This window comes from Saccopteryx leptura, chromosome 10, assembly GCF_036850995.1.
Source record: "Saccopteryx leptura isolate mSacLep1 chromosome 10, mSacLep1_pri_phased_curated, whole genome shotgun sequence".
NCBI classification, from domain to species: Eukaryota; Metazoa; Chordata; class Mammalia; order Chiroptera; family Emballonuridae; genus Saccopteryx; species Saccopteryx leptura.
In genome coordinates, this window is record NC_089512.1 from 45,598,950 (window position 1) to 45,625,885 (window position 26,936).

The 26,936-nt window shown below is 39.0% G+C and overlaps 1 protein-coding gene across 12 annotated transcripts in view; it reads right to left on the bottom strand.

Moving 5' to 3' along the window:
* Positions 1–26,936, bottom strand: part of TFDP2 (transcription factor Dp-2) — a 191,264-nt gene that overhangs the window by 64,691 nt on the left and 99,637 nt on the right. Inside the window, exon 2 of one of the 12 annotated variants that reach the window (XM_066350495.1) lies at positions 4,289–4,407. The exons of 8 other annotated variants lie outside the window; for them this stretch is intronic. Coding sequence is in view for 2 of the 4 variants with exons in the window: in XM_066350500.1 (XP_066206597.1) it covers positions 15,819–15,849 (31 nt within the window). In the remaining 2 variants the exon portion in view is untranslated. Of the gene's footprint in view, positions 1–4,288; positions 4,408–15,096; positions 15,128–15,411; positions 15,479–15,818; positions 15,865–26,936 lie in introns of those variants that run through there. 3 more of the 12 variants (XM_066350500.1, XM_066350492.1, XM_066350491.1) reach the window with 3 other exon arrangements.

Sequence of the window (26,936 nt, forward strand, 5' to 3'; positions counted from 1 at the left end):
ATTCAGAAATAAAAGCCATGTATATATTTAGACAATTTATTTTCATAGGGTAAACTAGGTTCAGCAGCAAAAATATACCTTTTTTTCTTTTTTTACTCAAAAGGACATATTTAAATAGGTTACAAATACCCAGTCTCCCGAAATTTCAGCCAGGTTAAGAGAAGTAAACCAGACCAAGTACACACAGTTTTTTCTAAGTGCTTGGCCTTAATTCCTGCTTCCTGACAACAAAGGCTCAATACTGCCCAGAGACCAATTCTTGGTACTTGATGGATTAAAACAAAAAAAAATTAAATTTGTACCTGGATTTTGGTTCTGGCAATTCCCTGAATCAACTAAATAAGATCAATCACCTAGGGAAGTGGTTAAAAAAAAGAGGTAAAACTTTACGCCAAATTATGGCACAGGCACAAAATTTTGCTCTTTATTTCCATTTTTTCAGTGAATGGAACTTTCTGTTTTCCATTAGAATTGTCTACACACAAAACCTTTGTTTCACTCATTCCTTTGGGGGTTCTAGTTCCTGCTAATCACCTTCAATATGTCTAATTAAAATGAAAAAACTTCAGTCAAATAATTGTGGTTGTCTCCATAATGCCAGTGTAAATTATTTTTTCACAACACTGACTTTCTAGTAAAAAAGAATTTTTTTTTTAAGTTTTCCTGAATTAGCTTTTGGTAAAACCTTCTTAACCCAAGCCTGTACCACATCTTCCTAGAAAAAACAAATCAGTAGTAACTCACTGAAGGAAAGAATATGCCAATTTTATGGTTTTACTAATATTTCAAGACAGTAATGGTATATATCCCATATGTACAGGGCCCAACTTCACAGGACAAACTAAGCTGCAGCCTTAAATAAGTTTCAAAATGATCTAGATGGTGGTGGTATATGTATTTGTCAAATGTAATTCTGCTACATGTAGATTATACCTTAATATAAAAAAATGATGCAAAAAAGTGGTCCATGCAATTTTATATTTATTAGTAAGAGGTTAATTACAGATTATACAACTCTCTTGCTTTTCCTCTTCTGTTACCTCAATTGGGGCTATTTTTAAATTTTTTACTTTTTAAAACAAGTAGTTCATATATTTTTATCTAAATGACTTCCCTTCAGTTACTGTCTCTTTTAAATCTCCTTAATTATCACCATCTTTCCCTCACTGCTAGATCATTCTATCAGCACTTAAACATGCGTTATTTCTTTCATCTAAAAAACAAACAATGGGGCCCTGGATGGGTAGCTAAGTTGGTTAAAGCATTGTCCCAATACACCAAGGTTGCAGGTTCAATCCCTGGTAGGGTACATACAAGGATCAACCAGTGAGCATGAGCAGGCGGTGGTGCAGTGGATAGAGCGTCGAACTGGGATGTGGAAGGTTCGAGACCCCGAGGTCGCCAGCTTGAGCATGGGCTCATCTGACTTGAGCAAAAAGCCCACCAGCTTGGACCCAAGGTCGCTGGCTTGAGCAAGGGGTTACTCAGTCTGCTGAAGGCACGCAGTCAAGGCACATACGAGAAAGCAATCAATGAACAACTAAGGTGTCGCAACAAAAAACTGATGATTGATGCTTCTCATCTCTCTCTGTTCCTGTCTGTCCCTATCTATCCCTCTCTCTGACTCTCTCTATCTCTGTTCAAAAAAAAAAAAGAATCAACCAATGAATGCGTAAATAAGTAGAAGAACAAATCAATCTCTCCACCCCCAACTCTTTTCTCTCTAAAATAAATTTTTAAAAAATTAAAAAAACAACAATGCTCTCTTGTTCCCAACTCATTTCTGTTGCACTCTACAGAAAAATTCACAAAATTTGTCAACATTTGCCACCTCCACTTCTCTACTTTTTTCTTTAACCCATTCCCACTTCTCCCCCACAACTTCCCTGAAGTCCTGTCATGATTATCTTCATGTTGTTAAATCCAGTGGTCAACTCTTAGCTTTCAATTAACCTAACAGCCATATCTGACATTAAAAAAAAAAATCGCCCTGGCCGGTTGGCTCAGTGGTAGAGCGTCAGCCTGGCGTGCAGGAGTCCCAGGTTCGATTCCCGGCCAGGGCACACAGGAGAAGTGCCCATCTGCTTCTCTACCCCTACCCCTCTCCTTCTTCTCTGTCTCTCTCTTCCCCTCCCGCAGCCAAGGCTCCATTGGAGCAAAGTTGGCCCGGGCGCTGAGGATGGCTCTGTGGCCTCTGCCTCAGGCACTAGAATGGCTCTGGTTGCAACAGAGCAACGCCCCAGATGGGCAGAGCATCGCCCCCTGGTGGGCGTGCCGGGTGGATCTGGTCGGGTGCATGCGGGAGTCTGTCTGACTGCCTCCCCGTTTCCAACTTCGGAAAAAATACAAAAAAATAAAATAAAATAAAAATAAAAAATTTTTAAAAAAAATCACACCTTCCTTTGAGACATTCTTCACGTGGCATCCAAACCACCATTTTCTACTGGTACTCCTAACTCACCAGTTTCCTCTTCTCAATCTCGATTGCTGGCTCCTGCTCTCTCTAAAACCATTCAGAAGCACCTTGGTTTGGCCCCCCCACTCTTCTCCGTCAGTTCCTCCTCACTAGGTAGGTAATTGATGGCTCTCACGGGTATTTCTCCAGATTAAACCCCTCTCCTAAAGTTCAGATTCACATATCCAGCTGTCATTTCTCACATCTCCATTTAAATAACTACCTCAATGTTTCATAAATATCTCAAACTTAATACTCCAAATCTAACTCCTGATTGATTCCCATCCTACCCAGAAGCCTTCTTCTCCTGTCTAGTTTTTCATCTCAGTAAATGTCAACTCCATGCTTCAACTGTTTAGACAAAAACAACAAAAAACAAGAAAAAGATAACTGCTGACCCCTCCCTTCCTTTTATACCTTAAATTCAATCCAGTAATAGATGACACTGGCTCTATCTTTCTATTTATTTATTTATTCACTCATTCATTTATTTATTCATTCATTCGTTTATTTATTTATTTATTATAGAGACAGAGAGAGTCAGGGAAAGGGACAGATAGGGACAGACAGACAGGAAAGGAGAGAGATGAGAAGCATCAATTCTTCATTGCGGCACCTTAGTTGTTCATTGATTGCTTTCTCAGATGTGCCTTGACGTAGGCTGGGGCAGCTACAGCAGACCGAGTAACCCCTTACTCCAGCCAGAGACCTTGGGCTCAAGCTGGTGATCTTTGCTCAAACCAGATGAGCCTGTGCTCAAGCTGGCGACCTCGGGGTTTCAAACCTAAGTCTTCTGCATCCCATTCCAACGCTCTATCCACTGCGCCACCTCCTGGTCAGGCTTGTTGGCTCTATCTTTAAAATAGATTGTGACTATAACCACTTTTCACCCACTCCACTGGTATCACTCTGGTCCAAGTCACCATCTCTTGCTTAAATTACTGATTCATCAACCTGCTTCTATATTATCCACCCCCCAATTCAATCCCCATGCTGTGCAATACAGTACTCACTAGACACGTGGATATTAAGCACTTGAAATGTGCCTAACATAAATGAGAACCTGAATTTTAATTAAAAAACTAAAGCAATATAAAATATTTCCCCATTAAATACAGCTTTATTGTTATGATAGTACTACATTTCACCTTAACTGTTAAAAGTTTAGCATCTATACTGAGATGTCCTCTAAGTGTAAAGTACTCATCAGCTTTTGAAGACAAATACCCTATACATGTACAATATTGCATTGATAATTTGTTTATATCGATTACATATTCAATGACAGTATTTTGGATATACTGAGCTAAATAAAGTATCGTTAAAATTAAATTACCTGCTTCCTTTTACCTTTTTATATATGGCCACTAGAAATTTTTATGTTATGTCCATGGCTCACATTATACCAGTGAAGAGCACTGTTCTATCCCCCACACAGCAGTCAGCCATACTACTATGTGGAGCAATTATCTTCAAACCACTCTGGCTGGCTTTGCATCTGTCAGTATAAATGCTCCTGCTGCTTTAAAGAGTTTTATGTCTACTGTACCACTCATTTCTGACCTCATTACCTGTCCATCTTCCCTTACTTCATTCTACTCCACTCAGAGATTTCTTTGCTGTTCCTCAAAACATGCCAAGCAGATTTATGCTTCATGGCCTCTGATGTTAGTTTCTTCTGCTTGTAACTTTCTCCCCCCATATATCTACAAGTGCCTTATTCTCCAGCTTCCTTCAAGTCTCTGTTCAGTCATCACTGCTTCAGAGATGCCTGACCAGCCTATGTCAGCACTTTCTAAATTACTATAATTCCCCCCCCAAATTCAAGCATACCTCAAAGATATTGAGGGTGCAGTTCCAAATCACCGCAATAAAGCAAGGGTCAGAATAAAGTTAGTCATAATTGTTTTGCTGTTGGAGAGTCTTGCCTTCAATTTGTAAAAATGCAACATCTGTGAAGGACAATAAAGCAAAGCACAATAAAATGAGGTATGCCTGTATTTACCTCTTATTGACATACTGCATATTTATATTTACTTGCTTATATAGTTATTACCTGTCCATAGTCCATCCACTCTCAGAATGTTAAGCTGAAGGATACGGGTTTTATCTCATTCACTATCTCTAGCACCTGACCTAGTACTGGGGACATAGTGGAGTTCAACAAATATTTGTTGGGTAAGTGAATGAATGAATGAATGAATGAATGTATGATGAAAACCTATGGTATAAATTAACGAGACAAGTATACAGTGAAAACTAAGTCTTCTCTCTAACCCAACTACCATGTGACATTCCCTTCCCAAGTGACAGCTACTGATGTCAGTTCATTTAAAGCCTTCCAGAAATATTCTAGGCCTATATGCTGCTCACAAAAATTAGGGGATATTTTATAGCTTCATATTCATTTTTAAATAGCCCCTAATTTTTGTGAGCAATATATAAACATATATGTATGTTTTTTTTCCATACATATATGGTTGAATACTGTATCAGATTGTGTTTTGCTTTTTCCCCACTTAATAACAGGTATTTATTTTAGATAGCTTTCCATACCTGTATATGTAGTTTGCCTCAATATTTACTTTGTTAGCTACATAGTATTTCTTTTTATGGCCATAGCAGTTTATTGAATGAACTAAGTATTACCAGCATTTGTAATAGTAAAATTTTTTATTATTACAAATAATACTGCAATGACTATACATCTCTTTACACACACTGGCTGTACCAACTTAATCTTCAAAATATATGAAAGTGTCCATTTCTACATATCTTTACCAGCTCAGTGTGTTATTAAACTTTACTTCTGTCAATTTTTAGGTTAATAATAGTATCTAATTAGCCCTGGATTGGTAGTTCAGTGGATCAAGTGTCAACCTGGCAGGCCAGAAGCCTCGGGTTCAACCCCTGGTCAGGGCACGTAGGAGAAGTCAATAATCAATGCATGCAGAAATAAATGGAACTAAGTAGAACGAGTTAATGCTCATTTCTGTCTCATCCTTTCTCTCTTTCACTTAAAATCAGTAAAAAAAATTTTTTAAATAGTATCTGATTTTAATTCTATTTTGGTTCTATTAGTATGAATAAGGCTGACTTGTTTTGTTTAAAGGTCATTGTTTAAATTTTCCTTCCTGAGAATTAAGCCCTTCTTCCTATTGGCTGCTGATTTTTTTTACTGTTAGCCCCTCTTTAAATATTGAAGGAATAAATACATTCTGTGTTATACCTACACTAAATAAAATCTTAAAAAAAAAAAAAAAAAAAGCAAAAAAAAAAGTAGCCTGACCAGGTGGTAACCCTGTGGATAAAGCATCAGACTGGGGTGCAGAGGACCCGGGTTCGAAACCCCCGAGGTTGCTGGCTTGAGTGTGGGCTCACCAGCTTGAGCCCAGAGGTCGCCAGCTTGAGCCCAAAGGTCGCTGGTTTGAAGTCAAAGGTCACTGGCTTGAGCAAGGGATCACTTGCTCTGCTGTAGCCCCCTGGTCAAGGCACATATGATAAAGCAATCAATGAACAACTCAACTACGGTGCCGCAACGAAGAATTGATGCTTCTCATCTCTCTCCCTTCCTGTCTGGTTGTCCCTATCTGTCCCTCTCTCTGTCTCTGTCACACACCGAAAAAAGTACAGTCATTTTTATAGTTCTTTCCTTTTATGACTTTTACATCGTACATAAAAAGGTCTGTAAGTATATTTAAACATAAATATAAACGAAGTCAGAGTAATTACAAAGCTTATCTTTTCTCTCCACCCTGAAGTGTACATTGTACATGAACATGCTATGCTTTTTTTACTCATCTCCTAGGTTTTGTATTTCCAGTTGCATATGCTCCTGGAAATTAATTTTCATTAGTTATATGCTAAGATGATATAAAATATCCTCTATGTTTTTTTATAATACTTGACTGCCTTCATTTTAAATTTTACATCCTTGATCCATCTGAAATTATTTGATGTGAGAAGTGCAAGTTCTGATTTTTTCCCCAGATGGCTATTTTTTAATGAATAATCTACTCCCCTCCCCATGCTGATATGATGTGCTATCTCAATCGTTTTATTTATTTGGGTCAATTTACTGCCTTTCTATTTTGCTCCACTGATTTGCTATTTATGTGACATTATAAGATGCTTTATTTCATTAGTGATTAACATTTCCACCAGAGAATAAGCCGTCACAAAAGTCACAAAGTGTCAAACATTTTTTCCCATATTACCCTTTAAAGTACTTATTAATACTTGTTAAAAAGGACTATCGATTACTTTCAAATATATTACTAATAAGATCAAGTCACAGGTTGATTCTGGAATAGGCCAGTTCACTTTGCAATGAGGAAAGATTCTATAACCTTCAGTCAGCCATCTAGAAAGCATATGTCATTGAAGACAGTGGACCAGGGAGAAAGGATATGGATGGCTCAGGGACTATCTATCATCTTTATTTAGAAAAATAAGTCAGCCTGACCAGGTGGTAGCACAGTGGATAGAACATTGGACTGGGATGCAGAACACCCAGGTTTGAGACCCCGAGGTCGCCAGCTTAAGCGCGGGCTCATCTGGTTTGAGTAAAGCTCACCAGCTTGGACCTAAGGTCACTGGTTCGAGCAAGGGGTTACTCAGTCTGCTGAAGGCCCACAGTCAAGGCACATATGAGAAAGCAATCAATGAACAACTAAGGTGTTGCAGTGAAAAACTTGATGATTGATGCTTCTCATCTCTCTCCATTCCTATCTGTCTGTCCCTGTCTATCCCTCTCTCTGACTGTAAAAAATAAAAAAAGAAAGAATAATAAGTCAGACCCAATAAATCAACAGCACTATCTTCATAAATGAAAACACATATTAAAACATTAATAACTCATAATTAATATGAAAAGATAGTATATCTAACTGGAAATACCAAACCTGTAAGTAAAATAGCATATCCATGTATAGTGTGTAGGTCAGGATTACAAGTAAATGTAACCTTGAAGTTACTGACTTCCTCAAATTTTACAGTTTTAAGTTTATTTATAGCTAGCTACTACTATAGCTATAATGTGCGTTACCTATCTGTTCTTTATTACCCTGTTGTGTTGTATTTTATTGCATTTTTTTTCAATCAGACTCACCAAATGTCCTAAGAGTAAATCCAAAGGCTATCACCATTGCTAAACTTCTACCTTGGGTGATCACAGTATCACTATAAATAAGAGAATGAGAAACAGAAGATAAAAGTTCATAATACCGGCCCTGGCCGGTCAGCTCAGTGGATAGAGCATCAGTCCAGCATGTGGATGTCCCACGTTTGATCCCCAGTGAGAGCACACATGCGAAGCAACCATCTGCTTCTCTTCACCTCCCTCTTCCCCTTCACCTCTCATCCCCTCGTGCAGCCAGTGGCTTGATTAGTTTGAGTGTTGGCCCCTGGTACTGAGGATAGCTCAGCTGATTCGAACATTGGCCCCAGACTGGGGTTGTGGGGTGGATCCAGTAAGGGAGCATGTGGGAGTCTTTCTACCTCCCCTCCTCTCACTTAAAAAATTAAAAAAAAAAAAAGTTCATAATATCTCCAAAGTACAATGGTTAAAATGACTTCTAGAACCCTCCTCCTCTGTATTTGGTTCCAAAACAGAAATCAAGAATCCTATAGTACACAGATAAGGACAGGAGATCTGAAATGCACATTCCTACAGATCATAGTCATGGAAGCAAAAGCTTGAATGTTTTTGCAGCTGTCAGAACACAGGACTTCTAGGATTTCCCCCCAATAGACCACCTAACCAGAATTTTCCCATGAACCAAAGAAAGGATCTTTCAAATAGAACAAGAAATAGCAGTATAGCCTTAAGGGCATACTCCTAAATGGGTCAATAAATCTTTTTCGTCAGTCTTTCCTACATACCTTCCCTGGAGGATCAAATCTGTTCTTTTGGCTTTGATAAGCATTTTTACTTGGAAAACATGTTTTAAACCGATTAGCAAACTCCTTCTTTATCTGGTATTCAGAATCATAAATGTCATGGATTCTTCAATTTGAATGGAGAAAAAAACTTCTTTCTCCATCTTCCCACATGTCAGGATTTAAACAGTACCTCTTCATTTCTTAAATGAACTCCATATTTCAAGCTCTGGTATCTGGACTATTATAATTGTTTTTATCTAGTTCATCAAACCTCCAAAGATCTCAGAAATCATTTTATCCATCCTATGTTTCTTCTTTAAAAAAAATTTTTTTTCCATTGATTTGAGAGAGAAAGAGAGAGGAAGGAAGACAGGGAGAGAAGCAGAGAAGTATCAACTCATTGTTTCATTTAGTTCCATTTAGTTGTGTACTCATTAACTGCTTTTTTTGTTTGTTTTTATTCATTTTTAGAGAGGAGAGAGACAGAGAGGGAAAGAGAGGAGAGAGAGACAGAGAGAGAGAAGGGGGGAGGAGCTGGAAGCATCAACTCCCATATGTGCCTTGACCAGGCAAGCCCAGGGTTTCGAACCAGCGACCTCAGCATTTCCAGGTCGATGCTTTTATCCACTGCGCCACCACAGGTCAGGCCCCATTGACTGCTTCTTATACATGCCCTGACTGGGTGGTAGAAACATGACCATTGGCATGCCGGGTCGATACTTATCCGCTGAACCACCCGGCCAGGACTAAGAGTTCCTTTTGTCAGACTTTTCCCTTTTTATATATTTTAATGTCCATCCAAAAATATTTCTCATCTACAAATTTGATCCTACTGCTTTTTCACTGGCTTCTTTATATTTAGTTAAAATATATCATTTTGTCCTTTTTCTATTACCTTGCTCAGTCAAGGAAACCTTTTTTTGTTTGTTTTGTTTTATTAGAGAGAGGCGGGGGGGGGGGGGGAGAAACAGAGACAGGAATATCAAACTGTTCCTATATGTGCCCGACTAAGGATCGAACCGACAACCTCTGTACTTCCAGATGACACTCCAACCAACCAGCTATCCAGCCACGGTGTAACTTTTTTTTTTTTTTAATTTTTTTTTTTTTTACAGAGACAGCGAGAGAGTCAGAGAGAGGGATAGATAGGGACAGACAGGAACAGAGAGATGAGAAGCATCAATCATTATTTTTCATTGCGCCTTGCGACACCTTAGTTGGTCATTGATTGCTTTCTCATATGTGCCTTGACCATGGGCCTTCAGCAGACCGAGTAACCCCTTGCTCGAGCCAGCGACCTTGGGTCCAAGCTGGTGAGCTTTGCTCAAACCAGATGAGTCCGCACTCAAGCAGAGGACCTCAGGGTCTCAAACCTGGGTCCTCTGCATCCCAGTCCGATGCTCTATCCACTGCGCCACCGCCTGGTCAGGCACATTTTTTTTTTTAACCTAGTGATTGGATTCTTTTTTTTTTTAGAGAGAGACAAAGAGAGGAAGGGAGAAGAGAGAGGGAAAGAAGAAGGAAAGGAGATGGAAGAGAGGGTAGGGAGAGAGAAGGGAGAGGGAGGAAGGGAAGTATTCATCTGTTGTTGCACTCAGTTGTGTAGCCATTGGTTGCTTCTGTGTGTGTCCTGACTGGGCATCAAACCTGCAACCTTGTTGTTTTGGGACGACACTCTTAATCTATTGAGCTAACCAGCCAAGGCCAAGGAAACCTTTTAACTCTTTAATTTTCTCATTTCTCTTTCACCTGCTCAATTAGAATTCCCAATTTTAGGACAATAGATCTTCTAATTATTGAAAGTTTATCATATGGCCTCAAACAACGTGGTTCTTCCAATCCTTCACAGCAATTCTTCTCAAATGTGCCTGCTTATAAAATGCAAAGAGTGTGAGGAGTGAGAGAGAGTAGTGTCGCTCTTACTCAAAATACACATTCCTGAATTTCACTTAACACCTAAAGAATCTGAAACTAGGTGGAAACGCATATTATTAACAAATGCCTCAGATAATTCTTATGATCAGACAAGGCTGGGAAAGACTGATTCAAGTTTTGCTCTTTGTTCAAGTGAAGGAAGTAATAAAATATAAGTAGAATCCTTCTACTACACTTATCTCTATTTTCATTTCAAAAAGAGAAAAGGTTGACCCTCGTTTCTTCAGTTTTTTCGTAAATCTCTTTTCAATGTTTAACCTATTTTTAACCACTACTTTTAGCACCATCACCACAGCCAGTACATGCACCAGATGGCACATAGACAGTGTCTGTGTGCTCAGAAAAAGAGAGCGAGCAGAGAGCAGCACATTTTATCTTGTACCAACAGCCACTGAATGACTAGAGTAGATCAAGACAGCTGGGTGCAACCATAATGATCAGAATTTATGAGTATCAGAATACCCAAGAGCTCTTAATTGGAAACCATTCTTATGAAGAAGCCCACAGTCCCGCTGAAATGGTACCCTGCCCCAGACAGTGTTAACAAAGAAATCACTTTAAATATACTGTCAAGAGAGATATTTTTTTCTGATATTTATAAAAGATGCCAATGACTGCAGACAGATCTAGAATTTAAAAGTTCCATTCTTAAAATAAATTTAAAGCTTTAGGACACAAACTCAGAAAAACCAAAGACCCATGCATTAGTTTCAAAGAGATTCTTTCTATTCCTTAGCAAATAAAAAAGAGGCTCACTGTATTCCATATTATATAACTCATTCAAAATTGTAATGCTATCAATATTCTTATTTCAAGGTGTTCCACTTGACAGCTATTACTGAAGCTACTTTTTTATTATTATTATTTTAGTGAGAGGAGTGGAGGCAGAAAGACAGACTCCTGCATACACCCTGACCAGGATCCACCTGCAAGCCCACTAGGGGGCGATGCTCTGCCCATCTGGGGCATTGCTCCATTGGTCAGCAACAGAGCTCTTCTTAGAGCATGAGGCAGAGGCCATGGAGCCATCCTCAGCGCCTGGGGGCCAACTCACTCCAATTGAGCCATGGATGCAGTAGGGGAACAGGGCGGGGGTAAGGGAGTGGAGAAACAGATAGACACTTCTCCTGTGTGCCCTGACGGGGAATCGAACCTGGGACATCCAAATGCTGGGCTGACGCTCTACCATGGAGCCAACTGGCCAGGGCCTGAAGCTACATTTAAGTCATATTGTGAAGAGCAAGAAATCTTAAAGTTGGATATCAGTATCAACAAAATCTTCATTAAAATTTTATCCATTAAAAGACTTTGCAAACCTTTGTAAGTTCTACTGGGTCTACTTGGCATACAGTAAGTGCTCAGTTAACAGTCTTCATTTTTCTGTCAAAGAAATTGCCAAGAGAGTTGCCAAATTTTACAACGCAAGCAAGCAAAATGCCAAAAACAAAGCCCCCTTGCTGATGATCTCTAACTTTATAGTCAAGATCCAAAAGCTTCATTTGAAAATTGGTTGCTTGAAACTTGATAGAAAGAAATAATTCTATTACATGTTAGGTTCCTGGACCCATTTGCACAATAGAGTTAATATACTCAAATATATACTTAAAGCACAATACGCATACTATTTTACCTGCTCCTAAATAATAATATAAAAGTTTCTTTTCAAAACACATAGGCATAAGCCAAGCATTTGAGATCTTGCTTTAGACAGTTTGTCTCAAACTCTTATAAAAATTCTCAAAATAAAAAAATATATATGTAGGCTCTGGTTGGTGGCTCAGTAGATAGAGCATCAGCCTGGCATGTGGACATCTTGGGTTCAATTCCCAGTCAGGGCACACAGGATAAGCAACCATCGTTTTTCTTCGTCTCCCTCTCCCCCTTCTCTCCCTCTTCCCCTCCCACAGCCAGTGGTTCGATTGATTCGAGTGTGGCTCTGTTCCAGCGTATCAGCCTCAGGCACTAAAAATAGCTCTGTACTTGAACATCAGCCTTAGATGAGGCTGCCGGGTGGATCCTGGTGGGGCACATGCAGGAGTATGCCTATCTCCCCTCCTCTCACCTAGATATACATGTTTCTTCCTTCTGACTTCCACTCCAGAAACTGTTTCTAATTGCATACTATACATATGAAAGGCAGAGAGATGGGTCACTCTCTGGGTATTTTGAATAGGTAAGGCTCAGATTCCTCAGACCACAGTTGTTGTTTTTTATTTATTTATTTATTTACAGAGACAGAGAGAGAGTCAGTGAGAGGGATAGACAGGGACAGACAGACAGGAACGGAGAGATGAGAAGCATCAATCATTAGTTTTTCGTTGCACATTGCGACACTTTAGTTGTTCATTGAATGCTTTCTCATATGTGCCTTGACCGTGGGGCTACAGCAGACTGAGTAACCCCTTGCTCGAGCCAGCGACCTTGGGTCCAAGGTGGTGAGGGGTTTTTTTGCTCTAACCAGATGAGCCTGCGCTCAAGTTGACAACCTCGGGTCTCAAACCCGGGTCCTCCCGCATCCCAGTCCGACGCTCTATCCACTGCGCCACCGCCTGGTCAGGCTCAGACCACAGTTTTGTGCTAGAGTTCATACATAAGGCAAGAACCGCAGGTACCTCACTTCAGACGTCTCCTTTCAGTATATTGCTTTTAATTTGAAGGGTCAACAGTCTCAATTATTTCTGCATTGTTGTGGCTGTTGCTGTTTTCCTTGTTAACTAACTTGTGCCTACATTTATAATCATAAGTGATACACATTTTTGATAACTACATTCTATAATGCTGCCACAGTCGAATGTCCCATGGGGGGCCACCAGCAGTCTATTTCATCAAAATTATATATATATTTTTTCTTGGTCAAAATTGTAAAAGTTCTTACTTTAGTCAAATCTATGGTTTATAAATTCATTTTAAACTCCATGTAAATTATTTTATTTATCTTAAGACGTTTGAAAACCCCTTGACTGCTAAATAATGCTACTCCTTTAAAAAGGAAAATGTACCTAGATCAATTTAGAATCTTTTTAATTAAAGCAATAATCTGAAAATCTTCAAAAATCTCTAATTTTTTGGCTATTACATATTATTACTAATTTTACAGTGTTGGCTATGCCAGATTTTTAATTAGTGCCTAATGTGATAGATCCCGCATACTGCTTTACAAGAGTTAACTTTTAAGAAATTGCATCAAGTTGTAATGTACATTAATTCAACAAACTTTCAAAGAGCACAGAATTTCTCGTGTTACTAGTAAAAAGAAAGGTTTTTACTTTACTCATTATGAATTCCACAAATTCAAAGTTTTTTTTCTTAATTTTGTCCGCTCTCGTTGCATGCTACGGCTTCCAAACCCCTCCTTCCCACTCTTTTGAGCATATAAACAGTCTCCTCTTCCCCTCTTTCCATTAACAACTAAATCTAAGCTTATATCTTTTTAAAAGCAAAATGGAACACAGTATTTCAAATACATCAAAATATTTCTCCCACATTTCTTATTCAAAGATCTGCTGGAATAAGTCTCCTGCTGCCCACTGAAGAGAAAATGATCTATCACTATATGCAAATGATGTTTTATACTGCAATTTCATTTTAAACCTTAATAAATTACAAAAAGTTGCAACCTCAGTATTCCTTACATATTTTATAATGGCTTAGTTTTCGTCCTAATATTCCATATGACTTAATGGCCACTTTTATGCACTAAAATTAACTTTTTCACATTTCCATTAATTACACATAATTTTTTTAATATCAAAAGGTATGTTACTCAGAATTGTGTTCCCTATACTGACTCTCAAATTCTGGATATAAAAGAATAAATTTAAATGACTTATTTATTCACTGATTAAGTCAGATTTATGACCTCCTTTCCCCATTTCAGCTACTGTGAATTTTGAATGAAACAGCCTCAATTGTAACAGAAGAAACATCTGTTGCTTTTTTTCTTCACCAGGGCTTTCCTAACTGAAAGAAAGGGTCTTGCCTGAGCTCCTCCTCCCTCCCTCTCTCTCTCTTTCTCCCCCTCTCTCTCCTCCCCCCCTCTCCCCCTCCCCACCCATACTAAGTTGCTCAAAAGTTTTTTTAAGTAAATGTATTATTTAACATTTTACTGTATCAACTTAAAATGTCATAGTTTATTCAGAAACATTGACTTCCTTATTAAAGTTCAAACAATGAGTAAATGTTACATACATTAAAAAAGAAAAAAAACCCAAAACCCAAGAGATGAGACTGGTAGAAATTGTAACTAAAAACACAGACTTCAAGAGTATTTTTGAAGTGATCAACTCAATTTAAGTTGTCACACATTCCAGGCTCACTCAGTATTGCTTAGGGTTAATATTTTCTTCACAGTATCCAGATTCATATAGGCTCTTTCTTGCATGCTATATTTTCTTGGCCAATGCAACACTAACATAATGGCAGTCACTACCCCAAGAGGCAGACACCGAATGGAGCCACCCACACTCTCACACTGTGCCTCATAATAAACCATAAAGCAGTGGAATGCACCGGCCCCTTTATGAGCAAACAATGCCCAAGCTTCATTAGAATACAGCTGACATTTTCAAAGCACAAATACTTTTTAAGAAAAATGTACTAGGAAAAAAATAAAGTAAAACAGCTATAAAAGCTGAAATATTTTTTTAAGTGTCGGGTTTATTCTAAGGATCCTGAGGAAGCATATTTTGCTGTTGACAACTTTAAAGTTTTCATAAATGGAAAAAAATGTATAGTTGAGGGCAAAGCTTATTTTAAACTACTGGAAAAAATGAAAGTAAAAACTATCATTTGAATTGCATTCACAAGTAATAACCATGAAGTACCTTTAAAATGATGCATTTCCTCAACTGCTTCCTTAGTTCTTGAATGAAGAAAAACTGAACTCCGGAATAATTTTCACATTTTAATTGATTTGTATAAGTAACACTAAGTGATAAACTAAGCTTACTCTACCCCTCCCCCCCCACCCTCCCCAACCCCCATACTCTGTAGTTTTCCTGTCTGCAACAAGCAAGGACGTCTTGAATTCAGCGTGCTCCTTGCTATTTATCCACTTAATACTGCCGCTGTTGAAAGAATATAAAATAAGCGCTTGTAGAAACTCACCCAAGAGTAAGAAACAAAATGATCTCTCTTACCTGGTCTAAAGAAGCATGCCTCTCACTGCAGTACCAACAACACTCTACAGTCTTTGTTACCATTCACTGGAAACTTGAGACTGTGTCAGACATAAGCAATCGAGCTCAGAAAGCTCAATTTAAAATACTTCTCAGGAAAACTAAAAAGATGCTCAAGAAAACTGTTAACTGTCTTTCAGAAGATATAGGAATGCTACCTAATGCAAGGAAAGACACTTCAAAAGAAACTAAAAGTGCAGGTCTTTTGAGACAAAGGGATCTTTTAATGTAAAATCTTGCTTTTTTAAAAGTAAAGGTTGCTTAAAATATATCTAAAATAAAAGTGGTAAAAAGATAAAATGCCTAACTCCATTTTTCCAAAAAGCATTTGAATTTTAACTAGATAAAAAAAATAAGATTAAACTTACTCGTGAAACCTGCATAATCCGAATTATACATGTCAGGGAATATGCTGGCTCCAAAGCAGTAGACCTTACTGCATCTTGAAAGCAAAGCAAAAGGACCATGAGTTTCAGAGAAAAAAAAGAGGAGAAACTCTTGAAAAACTGGTCAGGGCGTTTCAACCTGTAATAACTGTCCACCTCTTTAGGGAGGAAAAAAAAGTACTGGTCCTGCCCCCTGAGATAGGAGGCTATGCTTCAATGCCAAAATGAATGACAGGCCCATTTCTGATATCAACAAAGAGCAGCTTAGCTGGCTCTCTCTCTTTTTTTTTCCACTTTCCCACACAGAAGTTCTAAAATTTTCAGGTTAGTATCTTTGTATCTAGGGTTAAGTACCTTTCTCCATTTTCTCAAAAGAGAACCCAATTATGCTGTCCTAGTTTTTTTAATGATTAATTAAAAATACATACCTCACCATTTCACTCAGTTTTTCCTAGGCAGGAAGCCAAATAAAAGATAACTTCTTAAGTAGCTTTCCAAATCTATCCTTTGCAATATTAGACCACCATATGACTAAGTATTTATATTAATAAGTTTTCCTGCACCCTGATATCTGGCACAAGGACAAACAAAAAGGAGGTAACAAAAACATAAAAATAAGGTAACAGATTAAAAATTTTCAACTAGCTAAATATAAACATTATTTACTAAAGTACATATCTATGATTATACAAATTTAAAACAATAAACTCTTTAATCAACAACATATACTTACTGAATGCCTATTTATAATCCAAGCACTATTTGGGGCTCTGGAGATAGAGCAGCGAACACAACAGATGAAAGCCAAACAAAAATCCCTGTCTTCAGTGAGTTTACTAGTTTATATCACAGTTCCCTGTACAACTTTCCTATATATATGACTAAGGTACCTTTGCTCATTGATCAGTTACCACCTGCTCTGAGCTCTACCCCTCTGAGAGTATGCCGTAACAACAGCTCCAGGAGAGCTGTGCTTTGTTGCCTGTTGTAGACCCCAGTGTCTAAAACAGTGCTTGTTAGACACTCAGATAAATATATATTGAATGAAATAGATCAAAGAGAGGCTTTTCTTAGTCCAATTTATCTATGCAGACTATGTACCACATTACACTTACATGCAGTGGTGGGATTCAAATAATTTAACAACCGATTCTCTGCTTTAATGACTGTTTTAAATATAAAAAAGATATACTGAAAGGTAGTTTATTATTTCATGCATTTAATATTTAAATAAGAACAATAAAAGAGGTACACAAAACTAGATTATAAGAGTTTTAAAATATTAGTAAAAATATTAAATAATCCCTGACAAAAAAAACAATAAAACTGGCCCTGGCCGGTTGGTTCAGTGTAGAGCCTCAGCTCTGCATGTGGAAGTCCCAGGTTCGATTCCTGGCCAGGGCACACAGGAGACGCGCCCATCTGCTTCTCTCCACCCCTCCTCCTCTCCTTCCTCTTTCTCTCTCTCTCTTCCCCTCCCGCAGCCAAGGCTCCATTGGAGCAAAGTTGGCCCAGTGCTGAGGATGGCTCCATGGTCTCCTCCTCAGGCTCTAGAATGGCTCTGGCCACAACAGAATGGTGCCCCAGATGGGCAGAGCATCGCCTTTGGTGGGCTTGCCAGTGGGTCCCAGTTGGGTGCATGTGCAAGTCTGTCTCTCTACCTCCCCGCTTCTCACTTCAGAAAAATACCAAAAACAAAGAGTAAGGAGACTTGACCTTTGGTGGCAAAGTGGATAACAGCATCAACCTGGGACGATGAGGTCACCGGTTCCAAGTCCTGGCTTGCCCGGTCAAGGCACATATGGGAATTGATGCTTCCTGCCCCCCCTCCTCTTCTCTTCTCTAAAATGAATAAATAAAGTCTTGGAGAAAAAAAGAATGTTTAAAAAAATACTCTTAAAAAAAAAGTAAGGAATGTAAATTTGTGATTTCCATGCACCCACCTTAGAGAGAACCCTGATTACAAGTGCCATTTAACCACAGGTTCACCAAACTCAACAAAAAATTAGGTATCGATTCTACTGAACTGGTGCGAACCGGCTGAATCTCACCACTGCTTATATGCCTAAAGAGGTATGTCAAAAATGATACAGTAAAAGGTGCAAATTAAATTGGGCTGCAAATATATTTTTAAAACTGAAAATACAACCTATATGGACTTGTATCTTTTCAGCTTCTAAAAATCTGTTTTCACTATCAGATGTGAAATCACTATAATATTTGAATAAAAGAATTGGTTAATATTCCATACACTAAGTTTTTATGGACTATCAGATTTCAGAGGAGTTTTGAATTAAAAAAGAAACTTGGAGGCCCTGGCCGGTTGGCTCAGTGGTAGAGCGTCGGCCTGGCGTGGGGAAGTCCCGGGTTCGATTCCCGGCCAGGGCACACAGGAGAAGCGCCCATCTGTTTCTCCACCCCTCCCCCTCTCCTTCCTCTCTGTCTCTCTCTTCCCCTCCCGCAGCAGAGGCTCCATTGGAGCAAAGATGGCCCGGGCACTGGGGATGGCTCCTTGGCCTCTGCCCCAGGCGCTAGAGTGGCTCTGGTCGCAACAGAGCAACGCCCCGGAGGGGCAGAGCATTGCCCCCTGGTGGGCAGAGCGTCTGCCCCTGGTGGGCGTGCCGGGTGGATCCTGGTCCGGCGCATGCGGGAGTCTGTCTGACTGTCTCTCCCCGTTTCCAGCTTCAGAAAAATACAAAAAAAAAAGAAACTTGGAAATTACACAGCATCCAATCATTCTTGTATATTAAAATCTTACATGTTTACATGCATTTACATGCCCGCACTGAAAAAGATGTTTAACTCTCCATCCTGCTTCTAATCATCTTGATTGCCTTCCAAAAACTACACAGAGAAAAGAGTGCAGGCGTCTACCCATCAGGTCAGCCAATAGTGCTCACCATGTTACTCGAGGCCAGGACAGGGGCTAGATATGATCACACCTACTCTGTTACAGTCTTTAAAAAAAAGGAATTAAATCTTCCCAGTATTCAGGTAAACGCACCATACTTTTATTTTTTTTTTAAGGGGGGGGGGGGGAGCTGGAAGCATCAACTCCCATATGTGCCTTGACCAGGCAAGCCCAGGGTTTTGAACCAGCAACCTCAGCATTTCCAGGTTGACACTTTATCCACTGCGCCACCACAGGTCAGGCAACGCACCCTACTTTTAAACAGCAGAGCAATCCCACCTCACCCCACCCCGATTCCCCAGAGCTGGACAATGATAACAAGTTCAAATAAAATATCCATACATTTAGTATATGTTCTAACAAAAAACTCAACAGCACCCCAAGGTCAGGAAGACATGTGATGGATGAGGTCAAGTACAGACAAAATGAAGTGGCACCAAAGTGGGATTCCACTGTCCCTGCAAGAGCAAGCCTTCTTTTCCCTAGCTATCATTCACTCCTCTCTTTACCAATACTTAGCACCAGGCACTGAATGAGACAGCAAACTGACCTGCTCCCTATTCTCTACTCCACAGATCTGACCTTAAGCCTGTCTCTAATCTACATTATATTTCCTTCTCCCTGTCTGCCTTCCTTGGCAGTGCCTTTTCTCCAGTCCCAATTCTTTATTTGCACTGCCCTTCAATCTCCCAAACCTTTCTCAGCAGGCAGCATAACTTCTACCTTCTGTGTTCCTTTATACTTGTTGCCCACAAGTGAGCGACACAGTGTGGGGAAATTTATGAGTCTTCCCAATTGCAAAATAAAATGCACCTTATGTAAGTCCTCTCAAATAATTTCCCTTACATAGAAAAATCCACTGAAGTAAAATATTATTTACAACTACTAAGTATCTGGAAAACACCAAAGAGGGTTAGGCATTCTCTCCCCTAAATTTATATGCTAATTTATTTGGACCAGAGTTGGCCAGGTTTCTTGGAAACCTAACCAAATATTAACTACATTTTACAAATACATTTATATTCTAAATGACACTATAATAGCACAATAATAGCCTTTATTTGCTCCACTGCTGCTAAATGTAACTATCTACCAGATCCATATTATGAGGGCATGGAAATTAGCTATGCTGATTTTCTACACATACATTTTCAAGTACAATGTCTAATCTTGTTTCCAGGATTTTTTCCTAAAATACACACCACTTCTCTGATTTAAAAACAAAACAAAAGAGTTAAGAAATACAACTTCCAATGACCTCATAATGTCTAGAGCTACAGTATCAAAATGGTTGTAGCCTTAGACACATGTGGATATTTAAATTCAAATTAATTAAGTTAGATAAAGTTAAAATTGTAATTTCCCAATTGTACTAGACACACGTTAAACCTCAAGGGCTACATGTAGCTACCAGCTACTGTACTGAACACTGCAGATACAAAACATTTCTATCACTGCAGAGAGTTCCATTAAACATTTCTGGTCTAGACAAGAGCAGCCTATCTAGTCCAAAATGTCTTTCCCCCTCCCGTTTACCTTTTCAAAGTCTACCCGCTGTGCAGCATCCCAGAGTAGTTCCAACTCTATTATAAGAACCTTTCTTACATCTATGCCTATAGTCTACCCTAACCACCTTCCTCTAAATTCCTATATAAAATATATAAAAACATCAAGACCAACATGGCTAAGATAAATTGTGTTAATAAAACTTGGTACAGTTTAAATTATAAAATTTTAATTTATTGATTGATTTTAGAGAGAGAGAGGAAGGGAGAGACAGAGAAAAACACTGGGCCTGACCTGTGGTGGCGCAGTGGATAAAGCGTCGACCTGGAAATGCTGAGGTCGCCGGTTCAAAACCCTGGGCTTGCCTGGTCAAGGCACATATGGGAGTTGATGCTTCCAGCTCCCCCCCCCTTCTCTCTCTCTGTCTCTCTCTCTCTGTCTCTCCCTCTCCTCTCTAAAATGAATAAATAAATAAAAAGAAAAAAGAAAAACACTGATTTGTTGTTCCACTTATTTATGCATTCATTGCTTGATTCTTCTATGTGCCCTGACTGGGGATCGAACCTGCAATGTTGGTGTATAGGGATGACACTAACCAAAAGCGCTACACAGCCAGAACCTAAATTATAAATATTTTAGTTAAGTTACATGATAGTCTTAAGAAGCTGTTGCCAAAGCTGCTAAAGTATGTTTATTCAATCTATACATATTTAGTAACTGTTGACAATGTGCCAGACATTAGAAGGGGGCTGAAAAATGCACTGGTGAAGGAAAAGATATAATCCATAGCCTCAAGGAGTCCGAGTCTAACTGAGGAAACACTATGCACAAGTAAACAGATACAAAAATATCAATTGTGTTCATTGCCATGAAAGAACCTAGTGGACATTAGAAAGCTGAGAGAGGCATTACATGTATGCTGTTTTAGATAAGGTCCAGGAAGATCTTTCTGAGCAGAGTGATATTTAAACTGCAACCTGTAAGATGAGGAAGTGTCACCCCATAAAGTGGGGGAAAGAGAATTTCAAGCAGAAGAATAGAACTGCGAAGAGGCTCACATTACCCATAACTAAAAGTAAAGTAAACAGATTGAAACTGAGGAAGTCAAATGAAAATACACATAATGAAATGCTTATAGAAAAAAGTAACTAATTTTGGTTATTTATACAAAATATTCTTATTTGCTTATCTGGGGCTACAGCAAAGAACATAGGGAAAGAATCAATCAGGTATTGCCTGACCTGTGGTGGCGCAGTGGATGGAGTGTCGACCTGGAAATGCTGAGGTCGCTGGTTCAAAGCCCTGGGCTTGCCTGGTCGGGGCACATATGGAAGTTGATGCTTCCTGCTCCTCCCTACTCTCTCTCTCTCTCTCCTCTCTAAAATGATTAAATAAATAATAAAAAAATGCTTAAAAAAAAAAAGAATCAATCAGGTGTCATTCTGAGCAGAAGACTAAAATGGAACACAAAGATGATCAGGCCTCAATAAATATTTTCTAATCACAATCATGAATGCATAATAATGCATTGCACTGGATGTGTCATATTTTTATTTCCATAAAATGAATATTTATACAGCCTCCATATTTTGTCATTATAAATAATTATGTAATAAACATTTCTACACTCAAATTTCTTACTCTTTTCTAATCACAACCTACCAAAAAGGTTTCTATTGGGTCAAAGACTATTAACTATCTTAAGGGGTTTAGTATGCATTACCAATTTGCTTCCCAGAGTGTCTGTGCTGACTCACACTAACACTAGAAGTAGATATGAAAAATAAGTAGCTAAGAAGATAATAATAGAAGTAGAATAAGAAGTGGAGATGAAATGAAGACATCATGTTCTCACACCTTTGCCAACACAGGTCACAATTTTAAGAAAGTCTTCGTTAATCTGATATAGGGAAAGGTTGTTTTTAAGTAGCTTTTTACAGTCTGACCAGTGGTGGTGCAGTGGATAGAGCATCAAACTGGGATACTGAGGTCCCAGGTTCCAAACCTTCAAGGTCACCAGCTTGAGCACAGGCTCATTTAGCTTGAGCGTGGGATAATTGAAATGATCCCGTGGTTACTGGCTTAAAGCCCAAGGTCACTAGCTTGAGCAAGGGGTCACTGGCTTGGCTTAAGAATGTATGAGAAGCAATCAACGAACAACTAAAATGACACAACTAAGAGCTGATGCTTCTCATCTCTCTCCCTTCCTATCTGTCTCTCCCTGCCACAAAATAAAATTAAATTAAATTAAAATATATAAAAGCATATAGGAGAAAATAAAAATGATCTACAATTCAAACAAGAATATTAATATATCAATACACATATCATTTTTTTCCATGCTACATATTTTTCTTTTTCAAAAAAGGGGGGTAGATCATACTATATGTGTTGGTTTAGTAACTTTTTAAAATTTAATAAATTACTTAGTTTATAGTATTTATAGACAACCACCATGCTAGTGTCACAATGTACATTTGACCGTTGAACATGCAGAGGTGAGAGGCACCAAGCCCCATGCAGTTGAAAATTCATGTATAACTTCTGCCTCCCCCAAAACTTAATTACTACTATCCTACTGTTGATCAGAGGGAAGTCTTATCAATAACATAAACAGTCAATTAACACATTTTGTTTGTTATATTTATTATATACTGTATTCTTACAATAAAGCTAGAAGAAATGTTAAGAAAATCATGAAGAAAAAATAATTTATTGAAAAAAAAGTCCACATAACAAACCCTTGTTGTTCAAATGTCAAAAATACTCAGCTACACTAAAAATAACTATATAGTGCCCTTGCCGGTTAGCTCGGCCAGTTAGAGCATCATCCCAAAACACCAAGGTTGTGGGCTCAATACCCAGTCAGAGCACATATGGGAAGCAACCAATTAATGCACAACTAAGTGGAACAGCAAATGAATGCTACTCCCCTTCATCTCTCCCCACTCCTCTCTCTGTCTCTCTAAAATCAATTAATTAAAAAAATAACTATTATATAGAGTAGTTATTTATCACATTGCTTCCAAATTTTCACACTTACTAAGAAGGTTATGGTAAACATTCTTTGCTAATATCTTTCCACATATCTTTCTTTAATTATGGTAAATCCATAGAAGAGAAAATGCTGGGTCAGAGCATGTATATTTTTAAGACTTTTGAGATGTACTGAACAAATTATCCTTCAGAGAGGCTGTATCATTCTGAGTTTCCATACTCTCCCCTACTATATAGTGCCCTTGCCGGTTAGCTCGGCCAGTTAGAGCATCATCCCAAAACACCAAGGTTGTGGGCTCAATACCCAGTCAGAGCACATATGGGAAATGTGTATTAACAAAAAAATAAACAAATAAATCACTTTGCTAATGTGACATGGGCTTTTGTCATTTAAATTTGATTTTGATTACTGATGAAATTGAACATATTAAAATTTTTATTATCTATTTACATTTCTTCTTTTGTGAATTTCCCATTCTGCTATGCTGTTTTTTCTTGCATGCCATCATTTAATTTATTTATTTATATTACATTTTGTTACCATGTTTACTGTATGAAGCCTCCTCTGATCTGTGACAGTTTTCTCAGATCTCTCTATTTTTTTGTTTAATATTTCTTTTTTAAAAATATGATTTGAGAGGAAGGGAGGAGAGAGAAAGAAAGAAACATCATTGTTCCACTTATTTATGCATTTATTGGTTGATTCTTTTTATTTTTTTCTTTTCCATTGGTAGATTCTTTTTTTTTTTTCTTTCTTTTTTATTCTGAAGCTGGAAACGAGGAGAGACAGTCAGACAGACTCCCGCATGCGCCCGACCGGGATCCACCCGGCATGCCCACCAGGGGCGACGCTCTGCCCACCAGGGGGCAATGCTCTGCCCCTCCGGGGTGTCGCTCTGCCCCTCCGGGGTGTCGCTCTGCTGCGACCAGAGCCACTCTAGCGCCTGGGGCAGAGGCCAAGGAGCCTTCCCCAGCGCCCGGGCCATCTTTGCTCCAATGGAGCCTTGGCTGCGGGAGGGGAAGAGAGAGACAGAGAGGAAGGAGGGGGTGGGGGTGGAGAAGCAAATGGGCACTTCTCCTATGTGCCCTGGCCGGGAATCGAACCCGGGTCCCCCGCACGCCAGGCCGACGCTCTACCGCTGAGCCAACCGGCCAGGGCCTCCATTGGTAGATTCTTATATGTGCCTACAACCTTGGCATACAAGAACAATGCTCTAACTAAGCTACCCAGCCAGGGAGATCTGTCTTGTTTTTGATGACCTTGAGGAGTACTGGTCAAGTATTTTCTAAAATGCTATACAGTCTGAGTTTATCTCATTCTTTTTCTCATTGTCAGACTAAGATTATAATGGGTTTTTGGGAGAAAGGTGACATTACATCATATCATGGGCACATACAATCAACATGACTTACGATATAAGTAATCTTGAGGCTCACCTGGCCAACATGGTGTTTTTCTAGGTTTCTCCACTGTATAAAGTTACTCCTCCAAAGCCACCCCATGTCTCCACAAACTGAAGCACAACACTACTGCAGTGCACATTCAAGGGGGGATTAGAGGATTTAAGCTTTACCCCCCGGGTAGGTGTATCTACATAAATCACACTGGGGAACAACTTTTTTTTCATTTTCTGTTGCATGAGGTTTTAGAACTGTTTCTATATATTTCTGCATTGCTCATTCCAAATCTGAAATCCGTTTTTTTGGTGCATGCTCTAGTTTTTATGCAATTTTAATTTCTTTTTGTTACAGTTATTGGCATGCATTGGTTTTTAAATTGGAGTTAAAGGGCAGTGACTCTTGGATAGAACATAACCACAAGGCAATTAATGTTTTACAAACATCATTTTTACATAATTGTAGTTGTTTTTAAAGGTAAAAAATTATTATCTGATAAAAACACCCTCTTGTTTTAAGATTGAATCATAGCTTCTTCGAGTAGGCATAAATGTAAGAATAGTCCTGACACCTTCTGTTATATATGTGGCTGTTACACACTTCAACGTCAAAGGTGCAATATTTCATCATTTGTGACACGTGCATATATTGCCTATTTTAAAGTTCCCCTTGGCGATCAAGACAAGAATTGGGCTCCTCATATTGTGTATCATAATTGAGAGGAAATGCTTCGTGACTGGCCAAAAGGAAAACGCAAAGGAATGCCTTTTGGTATTTCCATGGTTTGGTGTGAACATAAGGCCCACAGCAGTGACTGTTATTTCTGTCTGATCCATACAAAGGGCATTGGCAAGAAAAAACGGCATATGATTGCATATCCTAATATTCCTTCAGCAATATGACCTATCCCACACTCTGAGACACTCCCAGTTCCAGTTTTCAATGGTTTTATTTCTTCTAAGGACAAAGAAAGTGAACACGGTGATCAAGTGTACTTTGATAAGATGCATGAGGAAATGGTTGTAGAATTTGAAGGGTCTTTTTCTGATGCCAAGCAGTCACTAACCCATCAGCAGTTTAGTCAACTCGAATTGAATGACTTAGTAAGAGATTTAGGCCTATCAAAGAAAGCAGCTGAGATATTAGCCTCCAGACTTCGAGAAAAGAATGTACTTCACCGGTCAGCTAAAGTATCCCATTTCAGGAAGCGTGAACAAATTTTTGTGGACTTCTTTCTCTGAAAACAAACACTTTGTTTACTGTCATGATATCAGTAGTCCTCTTAGCCAGCTAGGTGTTACCACTTACAGTCCAACAGAATGGCAGCTATTTCTTGACAGCTCTAAACGGAGTCTGAAATGTGTTCTCCTACACAACGGTAATGTTTATGCAGCAGTTCCAATTGGTTATTCAATTCATCTGCAAGAAGATTATAATAACATAAAAACTGTCCTCGACTTTCTGAAGTATGAGGAGCATAACTGGATCATTTGTGTGGATCCTAAAATGGTAAATTTCCTGCTAGGACAAAAGAGAGGTTTCACGAAGTATCCTTGCTTTCTGTGTTTGTGGGACAGCCGAGCTCAGGAGAAACACTGGACACAGAAGGAGTGGCCGAAACATGAAGCTCTGGAAGTAGGAATGCAAAATATTGTGAATGAACCTGTAGTTAATCGAGACAGGATCATTTTTCCCCCACTTCACATCAAACTTGGCTTAATGAAGCAGTTTGTTCAGGCTTTGAATAGAGAAAATGAATGCTTTCAACATATTTCTGCTTTTCCTGCCTTGTCTTTCGAGAAGATAAAAGCAAGTATATTAGATGGACCTCAAATTTGAACCCTCATACGTGATGAAGAATTTGCCAGGAAGATGAATAACGAGGAGAAAGCAGCATGGCAGTCTTTTGTGGCAGTTACAAAGAACTTCCTTGGCAACAAAAAAGCAGAAAACTATGAACTCTGGTTCGAAGGATGCTGTTGGCTTTCTGCGACATTGGATGTAACATGAGCGTTAAGATTCACTTCCTGAACAGTCACCTTGATAAGTTTCCTGAAAATCTTGGAGCTGTTAGTGATGAGCAGGGAGAACGCTTTCATCAAGATCGGAAGATGATGGAAGAGTGTTATCAGGGGCGATGGGACAGAAATATGATGGCAGACTACTGCTGGAGTTTTATGATTAAAATAAGTGTTTTAATATGTTCTATTGCCTGACCTGTGGTGGCGCAGTGGATAAAGCGTCGACCTGGAAATGCTGAGGTCGCCGGTTCAAAACCCTGGGCTTGC